At 39.0% G+C, this 24,049-nt stretch overlaps 1 protein-coding gene across 1 annotated transcript; it reads right to left on the bottom strand.

Moving 5' to 3' along the window:
* Positions 1–16,005: 16,005 nt before the first annotated feature.
* On the bottom strand, positions 16,006–16,683 carry LOC149179495 (uncharacterized). The gene has a single exon (XM_089422486.1). The coding sequence runs from the start codon at positions 16,681–16,683 to the stop codon at positions 16,006–16,008; it is 678 nt and encodes a 225-aa protein (XP_089278612.1).
* Between the last annotated feature and the right edge of the window lie 7,366 nt (positions 16,684–24,049).

A 24,049-nucleotide genomic window follows, 5' to 3' on the forward strand; every position in this document is an offset into this window, starting at 1 on the left:
GACAGCATTAACCTTCATTATTTTGGGATTCTATTCTTCAAGCAGTCTGTACATGCTTTCCCACGTCGATATCCCTGCGTCTTTGTTACAGGCTGTGTCTGTATACAAAGGCGCCATTTCCTTCGTCTTTTCCTTCGCCTCAGAGCCCTGAGCTTTATTTTTCTTTCCCATTTCTTCCTGCGTATGGCTTTGTATCGTCTTTCGCTCTCCGTTCCTGTAGCTCACAAGTGAAATGGAAATGACTGATCAATGAAAGGTGATGGGAGAGTTTTAAATGCAGCAGATATATCAAATATGCGACCTTACGTGAAGTAATTCTTTACAAAAGCACGCGTCTACATTTCATTTAATAGCTGACAACTAATTCCTTTACTATCATTAAAAGCACATGATCTTGAGTCAGATTATGGTAAGTGGCTTTTCTCGACTAGCGTGCCCAAAGGATTCGCGATGGAATGATCTTGCGATTTGGTATGCAATCGTCGCAGATCGCGACATCGCATCCATCGCAGATCGCGATATTGCATCATCGCAGATCGCAGAAGTTTTACGCTTGCCAAATCTTGTCAGCTCATTTTCTACAATATGCGATCTTGCGATCAGTGTTATCGTAGATCGGTAAATCTTGAAGTTCTTTCCTTATGAGTATTACTTTATTGCGATGCGATATATTGCTTAGCACGAGAATCTTGCGCATACCGATATTATAGCGAAATGGAGGCACTTCCTATCTTTTTTGCAACGCGGATTTAAAGATTTTTCCCTTATCATAGACTTAGGTTTTAAAGTATTCAAAAGCTCTTCCTATGTTTACGATGGTAACCTTATTCTGAAGAAAGGAAACTCTTGCTTTTCCTGATTTTTAACTAAGGGTCCCCATTCATTTAGTATTTTGGATAACACTTAAATGAAAAAGGGGGGGGGGGGGGGGGTTGTTGCTGGCCACAACAATTGGCGATTCACTTGGGAGAACCAGTTATCTCTGCATTTTCTATTGAATTTTTTAAACTTCCGAAACAACAATTTTTTTTTCAAAAAATTAAACTTTATTATAAAAAGATAAAGCATATTATACTCCAAACTGTCAATGATATTTTGTTTCAACTTCTTTCTATTTTAATTGTTTGTTTCCTCAACTTGTCCTTGCATTTACATCAGCCATTACTTGGTCTTGTAAAGATAAAATAAAGTCTTCCCTGTGTAGCAGCTTTTTAAATATGCTCCTTTGTCGCAGGTAGAGCCTCTGCTGCCAGCAGGCGTCCATAGCCTTGACAGGGTTACCTATTACCGAGTAATGATCCTTTATCCTGCTTAAGGTGATCTACAACTTTCAAAGAAAAAAAAAAACCCAGATTGACACTTTTTCCTTTTTTATTCTTAAAGAACAATGTCTTGGTTTGGTAGCCAAATTATGACACAGTCATTCACTTGATTTACACTTTTGCTGAACAAGCTGGCTCGTGATGAGACCCCTTGTCTTGTGATTTCAATAATCTTAAGTCATTGCCCTGTTTTGGTGGACAGTAATGGCAAAGTCAGCAAAGTTTATAATATATGTGATTATGATAAGCCGGCTCGTGATGAGACCTCTTATTCTTTGAGATATAGTGCTTCTTGGATTGTCTCTCTGAATGCTGCGATTTTCTCTAACAGGGAGGATATCATCGCTTTCCTTAAGAAAGCTCTGGACGACAATAATAGAGTTTTTTTTGGAAATGGTTGTTTCTACAGGGAATCCTTATTTTGTTATTGATACCTTTCATTGTACTGATATAAAACAATTTCTTCACTAAGATTGCTTTCGTCAAATTTTTTGGAAGTTGAAACTAGTATCATATCTGGTTTAAAGTTTTTAACCATATCTATTAATAATAAAGATTAAGTTTCCAAAATATTTGCTATTCATACGAGCAGAAGTTCAAAATCTGATAGAGAAATGGTGTCTTTAGTAAATGCCAAATGCTGTTAACCACAACAAATTTTATTAGGAAACAGAAACATTTAAAGAAATGAGAGGTAGACATTCCCTAGGATTATGTACATAATAGGGATAATCTCTTCTCTGATTTTGCCTACCAACTATTAAAAGTAAATTATCAACCTAATAACTTAGCTAAATTACTCCTACTCCTATTCTAACTATACACAGAAGAATTAACTAGGTGAAATGATATTTCCAGTGGAACCATTTTTTCATTTTTATTCCTGCACGTATGTGACTTTCAAACATCAGTGTTAAGAACAAAACTTTTCTTGCACTGTTAACGTTGGATGTGGAATAAGAATGTGTAACTTCAGTTGGAATTCTGTCTGAAATTTCTTTCTTATGAAAACTTTTTTCCAACTGGATACCTATTGGATCATAAAAATCAAGATGAATCTTCGTTATGTATTGGTGATCGTGCAATAGGAAAGATGACAAGCTAGGTTGCGAATATGATTTTTCAGTTTTAATGGCCTGTAATCCATTATGCGCTAAAGTCAAGCTTTTAGCAATTTCTTGTGAAAGGAAAGTTTCCATATATAAATCACTAAATAAATCAATGAGGAATAGATAGAAATTTCTGACAAGAGATTTATCTATTAACGCGAATTGCTGGCAAGTTTCCAAAAATACTTTCTTTCGTCGATGATGTCTTGGAGGACATAGAAGTTTTTTAAGGAAGTATGATATTGATTGCTCTTGGAATTGAAAAAGTTCTATATTTCCTTGACACAATCTAGTTTTCCAAAATGGTAGCACATCCTTCGAATGTTCTTTGATAAGGTGCTCAGTATACCAGAGTAATCTATCAAAAGTCTGAAAATTTAAAACACAATCAGATTTTGTACAAAATGAGTACAAGTGAGAAAGAATGAACTGATTATCTGTACAAATAATGTTACAGCACAACTGGGGTTGACTTGAAATATCTTCTTTGTCACAAGAACTGGCCAGAATTATGGGATCCGAGTGATTTCGAATCCCACCTTGTGAATCAGAAAACAAGTTACGATTGGGAACAGGCATGGGGTTTTGCTCATGATATGAATCATAGATTGGAATATTGTCTTGGATAGTAAAATCATGTAAATGATCCATCACTCTGGGATGAGGATTAACTGATATGATTCTTGAATTAGAACATCTCTCATTATCTGAGCTTTGTTGAGTTACTTGAGATAAATCAACAACATCATCGTCATCAAAGTAGCTATCATAAATGATTTTACAGGTTTCCCTAGATTTCTCTTTTTCATCGAATATTTTTAGACAAGGAAGGTCAAGTGGTTCTTGTTTGAAAATGATCAAAGGATGTTCTATAGTTGTCTTTTTATCTTGAAAACCTAATGATGACTCATTTGAATAATCCTCTGTACTTTTTGAGATATCTTTAATACTGAGAGGGGGAAAATTATCATCACTAAAAACATCAGGATAAAGAGAAAAATGTGATTCTGGAACAATGCATTTGAAAATATTATCGTGGAAAAATCTTTGTTCATCAGATTCATCATAGACATCGGGCTTTAGATCATACCTTTGTGTACTGATACTTTTCGAAAGAGAATTAGTTTGCTGTTCTAACCTTGGCATCTGCATTTGTTGACTTGCAACAATATTATCTGACCTTGTATCAAAGTCATCTCCTGGTTCCAAGGTAGGCTTTCCTCCAACATTCTCGCTTTTGTCTTCTTGCATTAGAGCATGCATGTCTCCTAGGCTTTGGGAACCTTCTTCATCATGGCTGATTTGTATATTCAAATTGGAATTCTCATTCATATTAGAAGAAAATGAGACAAAGCTTGGACTAATTTCTGGTGGATCAGACATAGGAGGCAGGGAATGCTCAGCATAATCTGAAGATTCTTCATCCATGAGTTCACTTTCAAGATCATACTTTAGACAATTAAGATGAAATCGCATATTAAAATCCCTAACAGATTCATCTTGTTTCCGTAGATAATCAATTTCATCATATACCTGGTCATAGTCATAACAATCAAATTTACAAATGAAAGCCTTGACAAATTGGCCCCGGCTGTGAATTGAGGCAACCGGGAGGGTTCTACACCATTTTCTAGCTTCCGCCGTGAATGTAAGAGTAAAAATTCTGCATAAAACGCCTTCATCAATTCTTTGAACATTCGAACTTGAAACTCTTTGAATAAATTGAAGAGCATGATTAAAAGAAGAAGAATTATTCTTACCATTGAATTTTAACTGAGACAAGAGTCTTACCACTTCAGGTGGAGTTTTGGAAGACGCACGAACATGGATGCAACTCCAAATGGGAAGCTTGTGAGCAGCCATCCTAATTCAAATGTTATGATTTCAAACCATTCCAACAGACAATATGCTTCAGCCCTCCTTCTAGCGCCAAATATGTTGAAGCCCCGAAAACCGGGTCGACAACAAGGGGATACCCACCCGGTCCGGACCTTGGTTGGCAGCTCCTTATCCGTTTGGTATAGCGGGTCCGACTGGGGATAATGGGACCAGTTTCCCAATCTAAGGGTGTGTGTGTGTGTGTGCAGAGTTGGATGTTGTTGATCTAAGAATACTTAAAGCTAATCTAATTCAAACTTTTAAACTAACTCTATGCTATTGTAATCTAATGAAAAAAAACACATCTAATCTATGCTAACCCGGGGTGTATTTCTTCTATTATGCGATCTAAAGAGATTTCAAACAATAACTGGTAATAAAGATCATTCAGCTATCATAAGAATGGAAATCAATTTAAGATGAACCACTTTGCATAAAAAGTTAGGCAAAACAGTTGTGAACAGCATATCGCATAATAAGTTATTCATATATCAAACATAAATAAATGACTCCACCGTACAAAAGTGCCAAATGGTAACTCAGACATTCATGCAACAACATATGAACAACTAAAACTATATATCACTTTAAGAATATAAGCAGAAATGGCCAAGAGATAAAAGTACCATTTATGACTGATCCTACTCATAAGCTTGAAGCAAAAATGATTTATCTCTACTTCTTCTAACATCTACTAAGAGTACAAAAGTGCAACATTAGTAGCAGACATCAAATGCAAACATTAATAAACCTCGATCCATCCATTCATCAAAACCTCCTCTGAGGGTGCAGAAGTGCATGTTCTGAGGACACGTTTTTGACAAATTTCTGGACCCTTCTCCAAATGCAATGAGAAGGGTTAAAATACTACTTGCTAATTCTAATAATAGTTTATTTACAAAATTTAGGATGTGGTTTTCAAATGACCGTCCTTTTTCTAATCCAATTTAAAATAAAAAACAACATTCTAAATAAGGCTACTTCTGAATCTGATCTTTAAAGCTGCAAGTGTTCATCATGGGCTTGAGGAGAGTCGGCTGGCTGACTTCTGCTTTGAGTTGGGCTACGAAAACGGAATCTATGAGAGCTGGCACTACTTTTTTGGCCGCGCTTATGATGCATTTCATAGTCATCCGTTGACTATGCGACTTGACCAAGTATGCCCAGTAACACTCCCAATTTAACCTGTTTAATGCTTGGATCGCTTTTCCCCTTTCCTGCGCCTTCTGCTTCCATTCTGCTTCCAGTCGTAGTTTATTTGGTAGATACCCCGGGGTGGTCTCTTCGATCAAATTTTCTCTGTGCAAATTCTCATTTACACAGTCGATAAGAATGCTTGCTTACGTGGCCGCTGTTTCCGCTGCTTTTTTGCGTGGCCGCTGTTCCGCCTCTCTGATCTGATCGTCCCACTTGTTGAAGAGCAGCTCTTTATGATTCTCGTTTATTTTGGGTGCACTTGCTCTTTTTCCCTCATCTTCATCCTGCTAAGCCAAGTACTCTGTCACTCGTTTGTCAATCTGATCATAGTCAGCTCGCAAGTCTACCACTTGATTGGTGATTTTATCACTCAGTTCGCAATAATGACTCCACTGTGATATCTTCCGTCCCAACTCTTCCTATTGTTGCAGCAATTGTTCATTTAAGCCAATAGACTCTGAAATAAATTCTGCAAGCTTAGGCTCATCTTTATGCGTTTCTTGTAAAATTTGTAATTGTTTTCCTTTCTCGTCTAGACTTCTTTGATAGCCTATCTGCATCTGCTGAAAGTCTTCCTGCAACTTCTCGAGCTGTTTGTGAATTTCAATATTAGCATTGGCTTGTTGCAATTGTCATTGTAGTAGCTGTATTTGATCTTCTTGTTCTTTCAACAATTGCTGAACTTCCGATGCCTTGTCAATAGTTGCAGAAGCATATGCTCCTGCGATCTGAGACAATTTAGTGAGATTTTCAGTTGGGTTATTGTTGGGGTCTTTCCATAAGACGTCCAATTGTTCAGCATCTTGTGACAATGTATTTTCTAGTTTTCTTTTCTTTCTCTGTCTTCTTACAACTGCTTTATGTTGGGGACTATAGAATACGTCCAGTGGGGGAATTTCTTCTACATTAAGTAGAAGCTCAGAAGGTGGAGCGATAGGAATGTGCTCCGTTCTGTGACACTGCTGACTATGGTCGAAACCACTTCTTGTGCTACCTGTGTATTGCTCACAGGCGTTCTTGAGGCTTGCCCTTCAAGATTGATCAGCTCGTTGAAGGTTTCCCATTCTTTGTCTAATTCTGTCGTGACGGGTGGTGCTTCAATGACGAGAGGGGGGACATCTCTTGGCGGGGAGGCGATAACCTGTTGTTGCGACATTGCACTTGACTGAGCCGTGTCCTTAGCTGTTTCTTCATTCTTTCCTTGGTCGCTTCCAGACTCTTTAGAATGTTCAGGTACTCCTTGCGCAGTGTTAGATTTAGATCTGGAAGTGCTTGAGTTCCCACGGAGGCTAACGCTTGGAGTTGGTTCTCTGGCAAGCAATCGCAGGTTTTCTAGAGGAACACTGGCTAGTCTTCTTTCCCTGTATAACATGAATCTTTGGAGGTCATCTGGAGACAATTTTGACTGAGCTTCCCGCAAAATTTCCCGGAGTGAGCTTTTACTCTGAAATAAATCATCAAATAAATCTTTCTTTCCAACGAATACTTTTATTTTGACGTTCGTTGTGAAATCTTGGGCAACTTCATTTGGGTCAAATGGCCTTGCTGGGAATTTAAATAATTGTAGACACGTCACATTCTCCACTTCGGTAAACGCGTGACCTACATCGAACAATGAAAAGGCTCCACAAGCTACAGGAAACTGAGGCCATATGGCCTTCTTTTTGTCTTTTAGGTCTTTAGTTAGGCCGCCTTCTGAATAGGTTTGATAAGCAATTTCTCGAGCCAACAGTTTGTCAGGAATATACAAGGGTAGGACATGACGAGGGACGGTGCTTCCAAATACTCTAATATAGGTGAACCATTCTTCCCCGAACCATCTTGCAATGGGGATGATATCTATCTGTGCCTCGGGTGAGCACCTCGGGGGGTCTTTATCATACGTCATTCTATACAAGGGTAAGATAAGCCCGTGACAAATCTAGTAGAAATGTGGGATGAACTGAGAATCCCATAATATATTATGATAAACATGGATAGGTAATGGGTCCTGGGTAGTCCATTTCCAACCCATAATGGGAAATTTAGACACATAACAAATAGAATCCATAACATATGCGGATAGATAAAAATGAGGATAGATCCTTTGAGACAAGGATCTTTTAGACCGGTAATTGATAATAGCCGTGTATAGATTATCAGAAAAGATCTTGGCCCAATCCATAATATCAGCATTTGTGGCAGCATCTATTAATGGTAACCATTCAGACGAAAACTTATTGATATCTGGCATCCCAAATAATCTACAAAGCATGGCCGCAGTAAAACAATACGGAGAGGTGAGGGAACCAGTGCTGTACATACTGTTTTTGTCTTTCTTGAGCGGTTCCTCTTTTCTGGACCAATCTTTGGTGGTCTCTGATAGGTCTGGGTTCTCCGCCACAAATTTCTTAATGAATTGTGCATTGTAAGTCGCCTGCAGTTCAGGAAGATGATACATAAGCTTTAAATCTTGTGCAGCGAATGATCCGATGAGCCCATGTCCTTGAATCTTGAATTGTCTGTTGTTCATCTCTGCATTGTCAAGTATCCACTTGATCATATCCGTATATGGTAGAATTTTGGGCCTTGCTGCTATCCGATGAAGAAATGAGCATGCTAGCTCTTCTAACGACGCTTCGGAAGAGCGTTGTGAGCCCGCGACAACATTAACCTTCATTATTCTGGGATTCTCTTCTTCAAGCAGTCTGTACATGCTTTCCCAGTCGATATCCCTGCGTCTTTGTTACAGGCTGTGTCTGTATACAAAGGCGCCATTTCCTTCGCCTCAGAGCCCTGAGCTTTATTTTTTTTTCCCATTTCTTCTTGCGTATGGCTTTGTATCGTCTTTCGCTCTCCGTTCCTACAACTCACAAGTGAAATGGAAATGACTGATCAATGAAAGGTGATGGGAGAGTTTTAAATGCAGCAGATATATCAAATATTCCACCTTACGTGAAGTAATTCTCTATAAAAGCACGCGTCTACATTTCATTTAATAGCTGACAACTAATTCCTTTACTATCATTAAAAGCGCATGATCTTGAGTCAGATTATGGTAAGTGGCTTTTCTCGACTAGCGTGCCCGAAGGATTCGCGATGGAATGATCTTGCGATTTGGTTCGCAATCATCGCAGATCGCGACATCGCATCCATCGCAGATCGCGATATCGCATCATCGCAGATCGCAGAAGTTTTAAGCTTGCCAAATCTTGTCAGCTCATTTTCTGCAATATGCGATCTTGCGATCGGTGTTATCGCAGATCGGTAAATATTGAAGTTTTTTCCTTATGAGTATTACTTTATTGCGATGCGATATATTGCTTAGCACGAGAATCTTGCGCATACCGATATTATAGCGAAATGGAGGCACTTCCTATCTTCTAAGGATGCTTCGGAAGAGCGTTGTGAGCCCGCGACAACATTAACCTTCATTATTCTGGGATTCTCTTCTTCAAGCAGTATGTACATGCTTTCCCAGTCGATATCCCTGCGTCTTTGTTACAGGCTGTGTCTGTATACAAAGGCGCCATTTCCTTCGTCTTTTCCTTTGCCTCAGAGCCCTGAGCTTTATTTTTTTTTCCCATTTCTTCCTGCGTATGGCTTTGTATGGTCTTCCGCTCTCCGTTCCTACAACTCACAAGTGAAATGGAAATGACTGATCAATGAAAGGTGATGGGAGAGTTTTAAATGCAGCAGATATATCAAATATGCCACCTTACGTGAAGTAATTCTTTACAAAAGCACGCGTCTACATTTCATTTAATAGCTGAAAACTAATTCCTTTACTATCATTAAAAGCGCATGATCTTGAGTCAGATTATGGTAAGTGGCTTTTCTCGACTAGCGTGCCCGAAGGATTCGTGATGGAATGATCTTGCGATTTGGTTCACAATCGTCGCAGATCGCGACATCGCATCCATCGCAGATCGCGATATCGCATCATCGCAGATCGCAGAAGTTTTAAGCTTGCCAAATCTTGTCAGCTCATTTTCTGCGATATGCGATCTTGCGATCGGTGTTATCGCAGATCGGTAAATATTGAAGTTTTTTCCTTATGAGTATTACTTTATTGCGATGCGATATATTGCTTAGCACGAGAATCTTGCGCATACCGATATTATAGCGAAATGGAGGCACTTCCTATCTTTTTTGCAACGCGGCTTTAAAGATTTTTCCCTTATCATAGACTTAGGTTTTAAAGTATTCAAAAGATCTTCATAAGTTTACGATGGTAACCTTATTCTGAAGAAAGGAAACTCTTTCTTTTCCTGATTTTTAACTAAGGGTCCCCATTCATTTAGTATTTTGGATAACACTTAAATGAAAAAGGGGGGGGTTGTTGCTGGCCACAACATAACCCAAACGAAAAAGTATCACCCTCGATAAAATTATTAATTTAGATAACAAAGAGATGCAAAATGATCTTATACAAGCCTTGATTTGGATAGCCTGACATGCCATATCAATGTAATGTGCATTATAAAATGGATCCACCATTTAAACATGATTAAAAGAAGTTGAATAATATTTCATAAAATGACCAGGAGATGCACGACAAATTTTATGAGCATTGCAAAGATAAAAATTATTAGATTAGATTTATGAGAGATTTTTCGGCGTAAATCACATGATATTTCATTTTTCGATGTGTTTCGAACCAACCAGTGTGGTAAATCACATGATATTTCATTTTTCGATGTGTTTCGAACCAACCAGTGTGGTTCATCGTCAGGACAAGTTGAACCAATAGATCTTGCTTTGCATGTTAAATAGATAGAGGAGAACATCCAACGACTATTTGACCATGTAACGACTATATTGACAATGGCTAGATTTGACTAGGAAACGGTTAGTTTGGATTGGATTAGGGGTATAACCTTTAATTTAATTAAATAAGTTAATTCGGTTAGTAATATTCTTCTTAAAATAAAATTAAATGGACTATTTTATAAACTAATAGTTATAAATATATATTCGTTTTCTTTCATTTTTCCCCTCCCTAGGTTTAGCTTTATCTTGTTGTTTTTCAGTTATTTCCCTTGTTTCATGTTTCTTGTGGCCTTTGTTCTTTGAGGTGTGATTGATATTGTTAGAGGTATTGTAATAGCACTCATTTATGCTATTAGTTTTATCCTAATAACAGAAATTAATCTATGATAATATACTAATTTTAACCCCTAATATTTATATATTTAAGAACTTTTATAACTAACTATTAATTACTCTAATATTTAGATATAATAACTATGATAACTAACTATTAATTTAAATTAATTTCTTTATTTTAATATATATTTATAATTATAAATTACTCTAATATCATAATTATAATTACTTTAATATCATACCCTTAAATTACTCTAATATTTAAATTACTCTAATATTTATATAGTTAATTAACTTTTTTTTTTTTTTGTGTAAGTGAGAAGATTATATTATATAACAAGTATAATACAAAAACCTGCCGAAGCAGTGTGAGCAGGGATGTACAATATTCCTGGGCTAATCGCCTGCTCAGAAGAAGTGTTACAGATAAACCAAAACGAAGCACACCACGCAGGGTGGCGATGGACAGAACAAAACATTGCTAAACCACAGGAACTACCGTGAGTAGATAGTAGAAGTAACAACCGAGCAACAGACACAAACTAAAGCCGAGATAACAGAGTGAAAAGATAACAGAGAAGCAAGAACCCGAGTCGGAAAAAGAGCTAACATGAAGACCTTAGAAGTGGTAATTCCCCATCTGGGCGATGGTGTCCAAGCCGCTGTTCCTGACGTGGCTGTCGACCTTCGCCTGCAGTTCTTCCAGGGATGCAGGCTGAAACGCTGCAGAAGTAGCTGGCTGAGCAGCATGGTTCGCACTGGAAGTGGCTGGCTGAGCCGCAGGAGCAGTATTAATGGAATTTTTGAGAAGCTGGATGAGCAGCATAAGCAGACGGTTGTGGGTTTTGATCGATTCATTCACCGCGGTTAATTTGCTGTCCAGGGAGCTATTGTAGTCTGTAATCTTGGCCATCTGTTCTGTGGTGAGATTAACCTGTGTAGTGAGATTTACCTCTGTGACGGATTCCAGCACCTTTACAATTAAGTTTTTCATGCGCCAGCTCTCCATCTGGGTACGCACAAATTGTGTGGCCCTCTTCGCGGGAGTGCCGGGGTCTGTTACCCAGTTGACCTCAGCAACAATTTCCATATCCGAGCGGCCATCCTCCTCAAGCTTCGCCTGAGCCTCCAATTCTGCAATTTTGCGCTTGATCCTGGTCGCAGTCCTGGTTTCGTAGCCACCTCTTGCTGCCTGAAGTTCCCTATTAGCTGCCTCGCAGCGACTACTTCCCACTTTCATGGTGAACCTCTTGTGACTTGCCCGAATTGAACCAGAATTGTAAGCGGAACCACTCTCAACACGAACGCTAAGAACAATGGGGAGAACAGGGCAATTGCCCATGTTTTTATAATGAAAGCAATGATGCTTCCTCAGGAGATTGGAGTAAATGCCTCTGAGAGTGGTGGTACCTTGCTGATGGGTGATCTGAGGAGTCGCACAAGCGAGCCTGTCCCTGGAAGAATTGGAGCTCATGATGTAACTGCAAGGCTGACGAGCTGGGCGCCAAGTGTGTGGTGAAAACCTTCTTAAGGGATGGTGGCGCGTGAAGGGAGGTATGCCCCATATGCTAGCATGCCTGATGTTGTTCCTTCGGGCCTTGTTCCACCGTCTTCCACTCAGAATTGCCATTAATGGTGATGAAACCTTTCCATACGGATCCTCTCCATGCGTGCTGAGAGGACGGTGTCTGATGTACTGGATCTCGTCGCTTAATTCGTTATGATCTCCAATCTCCAAGAGCTGCTGCCGCCAGGAGCTCCACTGCCCCCTGTGTCCCATCAGCCCGTTGAGGGCTTTAGGTTGATAATTCTTGCCGATCTTCTCGTGATTTCGAGACTGTGGCCAGGTGCCGTCCTCGATTAAGGTTGGGTGATCTGGATAAGATCTTTCGCTGCCAGTTGTATGCATGCTTCCTTTATGATTGGGTCATCAAACTCCCGCCAGCATCTGTCAATGGCAATGTTGGGGTTGTCTGCTCCACAGTTTGCCAGATGGTCAGCAAGACCATTCGCCTTTCTTCTGGTTGTTTGAAAGATTAGACCTTTCATCCCCATAACTAGCTCAACTATGTTTTCCGTAGCTTTGGCAAGCCTCCAATGCTTGGTTGCTTTGCTTATGGCCATGCCTGTCTGTAGGCGTTTAGCTGCCATGATAGCCAGAAGAGAGTCTCCTTCGACTATTAGATTTCCCCTTCTGAGACTTTTTAGGATTTTTAAGCCCTGCTCAAGCGCAGCGAACTCGGCCTCATTATTAGTGGCTTCACCTAAAGCTCTACCGAAAATGTGAATGATTTCCCCTGCTTGATTTCGGACAGCTCCCCCAATGCCTGCTATACCAGGGTTTCCCCGAGAGGCACCATCAAAGTTCATTTTCAGGCTGCCCATAGGAGGTCGTTGCCAAATTGATGAAATTGAAGTGGGTTGGGGAGAACCTCCCCCTGTTAATTGATGGCTCACAGCTTCCAATTGAAACGCCTTTAAGATTCGTAAATCCTGAATAGTTGGTTTTTCCTCAGCTTCAGCTTTGCACTTGGCCTGTATGAGCTGTTTGATATTCGTTGAGATGGATTCCTTTGCAAATTCTAGGCTTCTAGTTTCTTCTTTGAAGATTCTGCGGTTACGTTCTTTCCAGATGGTCCAAACTATAAAGCCGGGGGCAGATTTCCAGATGCTTTCCACTCTGTTCACTTTTGAGAACTTGCTTCTCCAGTTGGAGATGGTTTCCTGTATTGAATCCCTGTTCCGGTCAGAGGCTCCAAGAATGCTTTCCATCCAGTCCCAGAGCTTGGAAGCCCATTCGCAGGAGTTAAGAAGGTGGTTCATGGTTTCCTCCTCCTTAGTACACATAGGGCATCTGGAGGGTCCCCTGAAGCCTTTCTTCAAAAGGTTTTCCCAGGTGAGAGTCCTCTTCTGCATTAATAACCATAGAAAAGTTCTAATCTTCGGCCATAGCAAACTGTCCCACACCTTAGTTGTCCAAGGTAGAATGTTCGGTAGTCCTTCCTCATCTATGATATTCCGGGCCTCTTTCAGAGAAAAGTTCCCGTTTCCTCTGGGCCCCCATCTGAGCTTGTCATTTTCGGTTGCAGTTCGAATTTTCCTTTTTGAAATTTGTTGATTCAAATCTTGTAGAGTTTCCTGAGTGAGTTCATTGTTGTTTAAATCAAAAGCTGTCCACTGCCTCCAATCCTGGTCAACATTGTTGGTCGACCAGTACTGACTTACAGTGAATTTGCCGGCCGCTTGCTGACTTTGTTTCAGGGGAAGGAGATGGGGAGAGTCCAACTTGGGAAGCTGTTGCCAGGCGTCTTCCCAGAAGAGAGCATTGTTACCATTTCTTATCTCCCAGAAGCTATGGTCCTGGACTATGCTTCTATTGGCCTGAGCGTGGTTCCAGATTGGTGAGCCATTGCGGGTAATCTGCATCCTGATTATGTCTAGATTGTTGTTGTTTGGCATGTACTTCTCTTTCCAGTGAGTAGCCCAGGGAAGACTCGTTTCTGAGATCCATTTCCACCAAATCTTGGCTCCACAGATGTTATTTACTGTTGCTGGATCAACTAAATTTAGCCCCCCCTTGTTCTTTGGTTTGCAGAGCTTCTCCCAGGCAACTAGAGCCCATTTTTTCTTCTCGCTGCTTCCACTCCACAGAAAGGAGCGCTGAATGGCGCGAATTTGGTTTATGACCCCTTTTGGTGCTGGGAGGATAGAGAGCATATAGTGAGGAATAGCCTGCAAAACCACCTTTGTGAGAATTAGTCTGCCTGCAAAGTTTAGAGCTCGGTGAGTCCAGTGTTTACTTTTCCTTTCCAAACTGGCTAGAATTTTCTCCCAGTGTCCTTTCTGCCACGGTTTCAAAGTGAGGGGGGCACCAAGGTATCTGGAGGGAAGAGATCCAATTTTGAACCCCAGGAGACGGGAAAGGTGAGACTGAATGGAAGGGTGAGTATTGAAGAAGAATAGAGTAGATTTGGAGAAGTTGATCTCCATCCCTGAGGCTTGGCTGAACAAATTAAGAATATTCCTGAAGGCTAAGGCTTCTTTGACAGTAGGGATACCGTGTAACATAGTGTCGTCCACGAATTGTTGATGGGTTGTGGCTTGACATTCTCTGATGGGTTGAAGGCCTCTGACGTTGCCTTCTTCTTTGTTCCTTGTTATTAGTCTGCCAAGTCCCTCCATGAGAATGATAAACAAAAAGGGGGAGAGGGGATCGCCTTGCCTAATGCCTCTGGTTGGTTGGAAGGGAGCTGAGGGAACCCCGTTCACAAGGATGGAGTATTTAGGTGATTTGATGAGGGCTAGAATCCACTTAATCCACTGATTGCTGAATCCAAAAGCTGCAAGCACAGCTTCCAGATAAGACCAACTTACCTTATCATAAGCCTTGGAGAGATCAAGCTGCATGAGCATACCTGCTTCTTTTTGAGAATGAAGAGAGTGAATCATCTCTTGCGCAAGCAAGATATTATCCATGATTTGCCTGCCCTCCACATAGCCAGACTGTTCCGGAGATATGATGCCCGGTAGGATAGCTTTCAACCTGTTTGCAATGACCTTTGAAATTATTTTGTAGATGACATTACAAAGAGAAATAGGCCGGAATTTTTCCGGAGTATTGGCAGCTTCCATTTTAGGAACAAGAGCTATGAAGGTGGAATTTAAGGACTTGAGAATGGTCTTGGATCGTCTGGAATCTTCCACTATCTCCCATATGTCTTGCTTGACGATGTTCCAGCATGCTTTGTAGAAATTGATGGTGAAACCATCCGGACCCGGAGCTTTATCATTGGGCATGCTTCTAACAGCCTCCTCAACTTCTTCCATTGTGATTGTTCTTCGGAGGGACCAGTTCTGTTCTTTAGTGATCATTCTGGGAATTACCTCTGTGATCTTTGTAATGGCTTCCTCCCTATTAATGTCTGGCTCCTGCGCTATGAGGCTAAAGTGATTTCTGAGGGAGGCTGAAATTTCATTGTGATTTCTTATGATATTCCCCTCCTCGTCTTTTAACTCCAGGATTTTGTTAGCACTTCTGTAATCCATGGCTGATCTGTGGAAGAACTTTGTGTTTTGCTCCCCTTCTTTCAGCCAAAGAATTCTGGATTTCTGTTTCCAGAGTGTTTCTTCCTGTTTGCATCTGGTGTGCCATTGCTGCGTGAGTTCCTCTTCTAGTTTGCTTGTCTCCTCCTCTCTGCGTCCTTCCATACCTTCCTTTTGTATTAGTTCCAGTTTCTCTTCGATGATTGCTTTCTCCTGGAAGATATTTCCGAAGACTTGTTTGTTCCATTCTTTCAATTTAAGTTTGATGTTTTTTAGTTTCTGTTGCAGAATGAATATTTTGGAACCTTCCTCCCTCGCGGGCTCTGTCCACCATTTCTAGGAAAGAGGGGTGTTCTATCCAGAATTTTTCAAACCGGAAGGGTTTTTTTTTTGGGAGAGTCCTGAATCTCAACTGCTAGAGAGACCGGCCAGTGGTCTGATCCTCCGCTGGGGAGGATGTTTGATTCGACGTCTATTCCTTCCAAGAGCAGACTTTCTGAAATTAAGAAACGATCCAATCTAGAAGCAATGAGCCTATCTCCCCCCCGTCTATTGTTCCAGGTATATTTGCCGCTTTTAGGATAAACATCCACCAGTTTTGCATTCTCTATGAAGCTTATGAGGGCCTCTCCATCCTTGTGTAGTCTTCTTAGGCCTCCTTTCTTCTCCAGGAGGGAGGTTATCATGTTGAAGTCTCCCCCCAGGATGAAATTGGCATTCTGGTGTCTTTCTATGAGTTTGGTGAGCGAATCTAGAAAACAAAATTTATCTTCTATCTTTTGGGGACTATAGACATTAATGCAGATAAAAGAGGAAGAGTTACCTGTTGGCTGCATCTCCAAAGCCAGGTAGTTCTTGCTGGCTTCAGCTGTTAAGAGATGAAACCTTCGAGTGTCCCAGAAGGTAGCAAGGCCTCCCTCGCGTCCCTTACTTTCAATCTCCATAACTTCAAAATTCCTGCTTAACTTCCTTCGTAGCTTGCCTATGAGTTCGCTGTTGCATTTGGTTTCTTGGAGAAACAGCATATCCGGATTATACTTCCCCATTATCCGATTTAGGACCCTCTGTTTGGCCTGACTACTTATTCCTCTGGCGTTCCAAGAGATGATCTTCATAGTTAACAATTTTGTTGGAAGGACGAGTACTCATCTAGCTGCCTAATCAAGCCAGCATTGATTAACATTTCGCCAAGTTCCTGTAGCTGCTCTATGTTTGTTTTCCGGCCTCGTCGGCGCTTGTGTCTTGGGCCTGAAATTCTTCCCAGCTGCAATTGGTAGTGAGGTGATCCTCCCTTGATTATTCCAAGTTTACTTTTCTGTTTCTCCATGATTGCCTTCTGCCGTGCGATGAACAGGTCATTAACCTTCCTTATTTCTTCCTCTGGGACTGCTTCCATTCCCTTGGCTTTCCAGCTTTCCACCAGCGCCTTTAGGTCCATTCCATCCGTTGCGAGGGTGTTTTCCAACTCCCAGTCCTCGCTTCCTGCTTCACTTGTTTGCATATCTGTCTCCTCCTCCGTTTCGACGACTCTGTCGGTCATGAGGACCTCCCCTGCTGTTGTTGCATCTGTCCTTTCTTCTTCTGTGGGTTTTTCCGGCTTCTCTTGCCTCGCAATCCTGTTGGGAGTGTGCTGCTTTTCCTCCGAGTCCGTCTCTAGATCTAGAATCTCAAAGGGGTTGCTAAAATAGTTTCTATCTATTTTCCCTTTACCATTTTTCCTTCTGATGGCTCTCTGCCTGTTCTTGGGTTTAATGAAGTTATTCTTATCTCTGGTAGTCTGTATTTTTTCCTCTTCTGCCTCCTTTTTGTTCAAGGGGCAGTCCCTTACTAGATGTCCATGTTCGTGGCATTTCCGGCATCTGAAGGGTATTTGCTCGTAATCTAGCGCCTGAAAGTATTCTTCGTCCCTGTAGTCAAGCCAAACCCCCTCGTGTAGCGCTCCTGATACATCTAGTTCAACACAAATTCTCGCATAGGTGGTGTATCTTTTCTGCATGGTTGCTTCTGAAGCTTTGACGAAGGTACCAAGCTTGTCCCCGATTTGTTTCAGGGCATTAAGACCCCAATAGTCTATGGGTAGGGAGAAGAGTCTGATCCAGACAGGCACTTGAGTGAAAGTTTCCTTCTCCGGTACAAAGTTTGGCTTCCAATGTCTCATGTAGAGCCCGGCTGCTGCCAAAAAATAAGGGCCTCCCTCAAACACTCTGTCCTTATCTTCTAAACTGGTGAAAACTACTGTGAAAAAACCTTTAGCTCCTAAGTGCAGCTGCACGTCCCCTTTTGGTTTCCATTGCTGTCTTATCCACTGGCAAAGGGTTCTCTCAGAGGGCCAGATGCCCATGAATTTGCAGATGATGGCATGTTCAGCCATGTGATCCCTATATGCTTGGATTTCAGGGTCGTTGATAGTTATCCGCAGACTGTCTTCTTTTTTTGGCTTACAAGCACTGTTGTTCACGTGGGTTCTTTTGGGGTCTGCGCTTGTCTCCCCCTCCTTCTCCGGATAGACTATTCCTTTTCCTTTCCCTTCTTTGTCTTTTGTGGGCTTCTCCTTTTCATTTTCTGATGGTTGCGTTCTGTCATCATTCTTGTCCTGTTTGTCTGCAGTGTTCCCCTTCACTGTATTCCTAGCACCTGTGGCTTTGTCTGTCTTGTCAGAATGTGGCTGCTTTTTTTCTCTGTTGTTCTTGCTGCTAAGCAGCTTACTGTTCAGACCCTCGATTCTCACTCCCGCCGTTACCTTCTGTGGTTGAGAATGCGCAACAACTTGTTTGAACGACGGGGTCCCACTGGACCCCTCGGCACCCATTCTTCCCGAACCCAGTGCCCCTCAGCAGGACAGTGTCGCCCGAAACGAGCTTTGGGTGAACGGTGCGTCTGCAGCAGAGGAAAACCTAAACCCTAGACAGGTTAGGTTAAGACACCATTAGCGAACCAGTCCTCAGAGCTCTCTTCTCGTAGGTTAGTTAATTAACTTTTATAAATAACTATTAATTTAAAATTAATTTATTTTATAATTAATTTATTTTAATATATATTTTAATAAAAATATAACTAATTATTTATATATTACTCTAATATTTATATATTCAATAACATTTATAACTAATTAGTAATTACTCTCATATTTAGATATAATAACTTGGATAATTAACTATTAATTTAAATTAATTGATTTCATAATTTATTTATTTTAATATATATTTATATGTATTAGTTTATAAAATAGTCCATTTACTTTTATTTTAATAAGAATATAACTAGCGGAATTAACTTATTTAATTAAATTAAAGGTTATACCCCTAATCCAGTCCAAACTAACTGTTTCCTAGTCAAATCTAGTCGTTGTCAATATAGCCGTTACCTGGTCAAATAGTCGTTGGATGTTCTGCTCTATCTATTTAACATGCAAAGCGACATCTGTTCATTAAACTTGTCCTAACAATAAACCACACCGGTTGGTTCGAAACACGTCGACAAATGAAATATCATGTGATTTACGCTGAAAAATCTCTCATAAACTTATTATGGATCACAAAAGCCTCAATTCAACAATAGATTAGATTTATTGAAAATTTCATCAAGAAACAGAAAAAGAAATATGTAATAATATTTACACATACTTTGATTGAGAATATTAACAACTTATTAAATTCTACATACTCCCAACACAATACCTCTTAATATGTAGAAATAATAATAAATATCAATTAAATGAAAAATGATTAGAACATTAATTATGAGGGTTAAACCTCAACCTTATGCCTTCTTATTGGAGAAAAATTTCCCTTCTTCTAAGATTACAATATTAATTTGGAACAATGATTCCAACCACTAAATCAATCCATGAAAGTACGAGACGAGACCAAAAAAAACCTCAATTTAAATTTTGGACTTATCTTACTTTCAATACTCCCAATAATTTTTCAATGAAGTAATTGGGTGGAATTCCCTATCTTCTAAATATGCCTTAGCAGATGAGAATGAAATCATTTTATAGTGTGCACTTGGAAAAATTATCCCATAAATATTATTTCTTTTAAATTCCCTAGAATCCTCCCAACGCGTAGCTCTCCCTTATTATTTACCTTTCGATTTGATAGGATATTTTGAACAAGTTCATACGTCAATTATCATCTTTCTATTACATGAGAATCTCCTCATGAAAAGTGATTTCCTCTAATATGTAAAAAATGCCTCAAACAAGGTATTATTACCCTAAAATCCTACTCAAAGGTGGAATACACTTCCACACTTGTAGAATGACATCAAATAGTCTCTCTAACCCCTAGGGACCTAAAACGTGAAATATGCTTTCAACAATGTGTCTTTACCCCAAAATTTCTATTTGAAAGAAAAATATACCTCCAAATATGTGGAATGTCCTCATTATGGTATTTCTCATGCCTTACCTTTTGTTTTAATCTTTCTTGGTACACATTTTATGGCTACTAAAGTATGCCAAGGAAACAAGTTGAGGGGTTTGTTGAGAGGTGGTTGTTACTATGTTAAACGTGTCACTTTAAGGCAAAGACTTATCCCCGAGAGGCTTAACCAAAGTGACTTCTTTCAACCATGACATACACAAATAGTTGAAGATGATGAAGGGAGATTGCAGTAATATAATAGATAGTATTAAACTCAACATGAGTACTTTAGCTATCTGTTATAGAAAGAAAGCACATGGAATGACATTTAATGGCTCAACAAGTAGAATATCTAAATCATATAAAATTAGGGTGATTATCTATGAGTGCAAAGCGATAATAAAAACAAGTTGTTTATATTAACATTTCTATTTTAAACATAACATTTCCATGAGAAATAAGAGAAGGTAATCCTTAGCGTGGCCTCTCTAATGTTCCGTATAATTTAAATATGCCTAGATGAACAAATTCTGAAAATAATAAACCATAGCATTCATAAGAAACCAATCTATCACAAGTTGAAACATAGATCATTTGATTAAATCTGCTGAAAGAAAAATACTCAGAAATATAAAATGCAAATTCTCTCCAACAGATCATTTGATTAAATCTATTGAAATAAAAATAATCAGAAATCTAAAATACAAGTTCTCTCCAAAATTCAACCCCTATTCCACTACGAGTGATAATATTTATAAGAAATTTCATGTATAAGTTGTTACATGTTCTTAGGAAACAAAGTCTGACAATAAACTAAAAGTAAAATCAATCTCAACTAGTGTTGAAAATATTGGTATCCGCAAAATATCGGCAAGGGTCCAAAAAAAAACCTTATGGGCAATATCTGCAAAAATATCGACAAATATTGGCAAGAAAAAAAAATGCATAATATATTGATTTTTTTTCAGATTTCTAAACATATAAAGCAATAACCACATGAACTAAACACATTGACACATAAATATGAAGAAAGCACTCATATATATGATGTCAAATAGAAGTGATACATCAAAATTCAAAGGTGATACCAAATCTTGCTGATCGTTGATAATTGTCCAATGAAGGACTAAAAAAAAAATATCACATATATAAAACTTTAAAAGTATTTCATCATCATGAGTTATAAACTTATATGTAGCAAAAGTTGCAAAACAAATAAAACTAGAAGCTATCTATCTGAGACCATTGGCCTCTCCCTAACAGCTTTCTTTCTGTCTTGTTTAGCAATTGCCTCAAGAGATTTTGTATAACCTCTGCAATAGAAACCATACAAGGCATTACATTTGCATCATGCATAGAGAGTCTAACCATATGGTATTTCAATCGTGTAACCCCTCCTGACATCTTGGTCCCACACAATTTGCATGATATATATGCCCGATTTGCCCCACCAACAGCCTCCCCATACTCCCAAAATGGGTCCAACGCTTTTGGCATATTTGACTTTTGTAGTGAACTAATTCAAACCTAGGGCACAAAAAACAAAAAATTGGCATTAAACCCCGTAACACAAAAAATAATAAGTAATAACCACTTCATTTAAGAAAATTACTACATTATTTGCATTTTGTAATGTGAATGAAAAATTGCAATAAGAGGGTGCATAAGAAAGTTGAAAAAAAAATTGAAGCTTGCTGTCCAAATATGGAGAAAACCCTTACATTGGCTCATTGGCATGAAAATCATAGCGAATGGAAAAAAAAAAGGAAAAAAATGTTGGTAGGCAAAGAGGCAAGCAAGCATAACCCTAAATCTATGAAAAAATCATTAACATAGGGCTTTTTAAGAACATACCTGGTAATGGAAGAAATGAAGTTTGTCTCAGAATTATTCAATCTTTGATCCACAAAAAAAATTTTAGTTGGTGGTGATGATCATTGTTTGATCCTCAAACCCTTCTTGACAACCACCACTAAACTATTCCCCTTCTCCAACACTTCGAAACAAAAATGAAGAAAAAAAATGGTTTTCCCTTTTTCTGGCCATGGCAAAACACGCCCAGCGATATTTTACATCGTCTCGCGATATTTTGCCGAAGTATCGGCGATATCTCAGAAATATCACGATATTTTTGGGAGCCAAAAATATCGCGATATTTTCTCTGCAATATTTGGGCTTGCTGAAAATATCATGATATTTTCGATATTCGATGATATATCACCGATATTATCATCACTGATCTCAACACAATCGCCAAAAATATGGAGATGCGCCATTTATTGTTGATCCTCTACCTTTAAATCTAAAACTATTAAAGTTGTTCCCAAAAATTTGTCAACTATGGTTTAAACAAAGCAAGCTTTGCCACCTATATCTTATCTGTCCTTCTCACCATATTTCTAGGAAATTAACACCTCATCTAATTTGGAGGTTAATTTCTTTTGACCCATAGCCTCGTTCTTTGCATTTTTGTTCAGAAGCTTCCTTCCTCTGAATTCTTCTCAGTAGAATCTGACATTCAATTTGTGGAAAAATTCATAGTTTCATGTTGGAAGGGATAATATACCATGCTTTGAATTGTATTACTAACATTTCATCTTAATATGCAGCATGTACCACTTGCAGGGCAGGGCATTGTAGCAACATTTTCTCAGGATTAAGGTTGTTGAAAACATTTAATTTTAACTTCACAAGCTCTGGGAAGTCTAGATGCAAGACATAGGTGCCAAAGAAACCCAAGGGCTAGGCTTTTTCAAGTCTCAAAGGCCTGATGGCTAATTCACTAGTTATTATATGTTTCTTTAGAATATAAATTTTGCCTTTGTAAAACCTGTTGGGCCTCTAAATCCTTCTTGTTGGTTGTTGAAACTAATTGTGACAATAACATGCTCTAAACATTGAGTAGAAGACATAAAAAATCTTCTCATAAGGAATATATTCAACATATTCGAAATGATTATTGTATTTTTAGCAAATACCATTGAATGCTAATTAAAGAAACCTACCAAATTGGCATCTTGTTGAAATTCTAAGTACACTTCGAGACGAGATTGTTTAAAGTTTTATAGCTATATCAAGAGCTGCAATGTCCATGTTGATCTTAAACAAAATCACAAAACCAAACCTACAAAAAATAAAACTGCCACGAGGTTCATTTATTAAATATCTGCTTTTCCAATTTGATGGAGCACTTGACAGAATCATAAGTTGAGTTCAAAGTTTTCCTGGTCATCATTTGATCGTTGATGTACAAACAATTGCTATCTCTTCTGACCCTTGGAACAGTTCAATGTATTTAGCAGATACATCGTGAAATGCACATATAACAGCCAACCTGAACTAAAAAAGCTAGGATGAAAATGGCCATAAACTATGGCTTGTAATCAATATAGGCTTCTACATTGGTCTTAACAAAGGAAATTATATTTAATTATAGATATAGAACTCCGATACAAATGAAAACCAAGCCAATATAGAAATTTGTGTAAAAAAATACGAGTCCCATTACATAGTCATACTTCTAACAAGGGCACAAACAGAGTCTCAGAATCCAGCACGGTGAAATATAGTCTTGCAATCTACAAGAAGGCTCATCTAGTAGGCATGAATGCAAGGAAGCATATAAACAAGTCTAGGGAGGTTAAACCATAGACAACTATGAGAATAATGACAACGGATAAGAAACCAATGAAAATAATACCTGTCGAAGTTGGAACATGAATTGAAATCTGTAGTGAACCTCTACCTTCCCTTGGATACATTCTTCAATACCAGTAAAAACAATGAAATAACGACCCAAGATAGTGCATATATCAGGATACTCTAATAAATTAATCCACATTGATAGAGAAAAAAATCTAAGTGATAGAAACATCTCCCAAGTCCATGCCCAAACCATAAACCACATGGAACAATCTTATGGTGTGACTGACTATAGACAATATACACAATTAATAGCAACATCAACTCAAGTATTTTGGCAAAGTGACTGAAAAACAACAGGCGCTTCTCGCAATGGTTTCTAACATTGGATTTTGGACGCCTT

This window comes from Pinus tabuliformis, chromosome 4_1 (genome assembly GCF_031772625.1).
Source record: "Pinus tabuliformis cultivar Carrire ecotype Pingquan chromosome 4_1, CPIR1, whole genome shotgun sequence".
Classification (NCBI taxonomy): domain Eukaryota; kingdom Viridiplantae; phylum Streptophyta; class Pinopsida; order Pinales; family Pinaceae; genus Pinus; species Pinus tabuliformis.

What these genes read in the sequence shown, in the direction of transcription:
- LOC149179495 (XM_089422486.1), bottom strand. Translation starts at nt 16,683, where the DNA reads ATGGGGAAGTATAATCCGGATATGCTGTTTCTCCAAGAAACCAAATGC.